The sequence below is a fragment of the Numida meleagris genome, unplaced genomic scaffold, assembly GCF_002078875.1.
Source record: "Numida meleagris isolate 19003 breed g44 Domestic line unplaced genomic scaffold, NumMel1.0 unplaced_Scaffold490, whole genome shotgun sequence".
NCBI lineage: Eukaryota > Metazoa > Chordata > Aves > Galliformes > Numididae > Numida > Numida meleagris.
This window is the reverse complement of record NW_018364706.1, coordinates 34,180-35,172: the sequence shown is the minus strand read 5'-3', so window position 1 is coordinate 35,172 and position 993 is coordinate 34,180. Positions and strand designations below refer to the sequence as shown.

Sequence of the window (993 nt, the reverse complement as noted above, 5' to 3'; positions counted from 1 at the left end):
CCCCCCACGGGGCTGCTGGGCCGGGGGGGGCTGCGCCCCGTCAGCGTGGCCGTGGGGCTGGAGGGGGTCACCATCATCGACGCCCGGGAGAAGGTGTGGGGCGCTGTGGGGCGGTTAGGGGGCTGCGGGGCAGGTTATGAGCTCCTGTGGGGAGGTTGAGTGTCTGCGGGGCGGGTTGGGGGGCTGTGGGGCAGAGTCAGTGCCACGGGGTGGGTCTCTAAGGCAGGGGCAGGGATGTGGAGTCTGTGGGGCAGGGTATAAGGCTTATGGGAGGGATCTCTGGGGCAGGATTGGGGCTGTGGGGTGAGGTTGAGGATGGGGGGGAGCTATGGGGGCCGTGGGTGTTCATCTGTGGGGCTGGAAGGTGGCTATGGGGCAGGATCAGAGCTGTGGGGGGGTGGCATCTGTGGGGCAGGGCTGTGAGGCACAACGGGAGCCTGTGGGGTGGCCAGGGGGCGCTGTGGGGTCCCCATGGGGCATCCACGGGGCAGTGGGGGGAACCGTGGGGCGGTCAGAACGCTGGAGGCAGCCGTGGGTCTGACCCCCCAGCACGTGCTGCTGACGCTGTCCTACCCCGAGCTGAGCTGGGAGCTGGTGGGCGCCGTGGGGCAGGACGGGGACGCGGCCGAGGGGCTGGGGGGCACGGACGCGGCGGAGCCCCCCCAGCTGTGGTTGGAGTTCGACGGAGAGCACGAGGGTGCCCGCGTGAACCGGCTGCTGCGGGTGCTGTCCCCACAGGTCTGCGCGGTGGGGGCACTTGGGGGGCTCGGATCTGCTCTGTGGGTCCCCTGGGGGGGGGGTACTGGGGGGGTTCCCAGCATTCTCTGTGGGACACTGAGGGACTTGGTTCTGCCCTGTGGAGCACTGGGGAGTCAGCTGGGGGGGTCCCTGGGGGTCATTGATGGGTCCCTGTGGGTCACTGGTGGGTGGCTGTGGGTCACTGTGGGTCTTTGCGTCCCCCATAGGCGGAGCTGATGAGCGCCCTCATCGAGT

At 69.8% G+C, this 993-nt stretch overlaps 1 protein-coding gene across 1 annotated transcript in view; it reads left to right on the top strand.

Moving 5' to 3' along the window:
- FRMD8 (FERM domain containing 8) overlaps positions 1–993 on the top strand; it is a gene marked incomplete in the record, with an annotated part of 7,361 nt that overhangs the window by 2,972 nt on the left and 3,396 nt on the right. Inside the window, 2 exon segments of the mRNA XM_021383696.1 lie at positions 550–738; positions 966–991. Of these exon segments, the coding sequence (XP_021239371.1) occupies positions 550–738; positions 966–991 (215 nt within the window).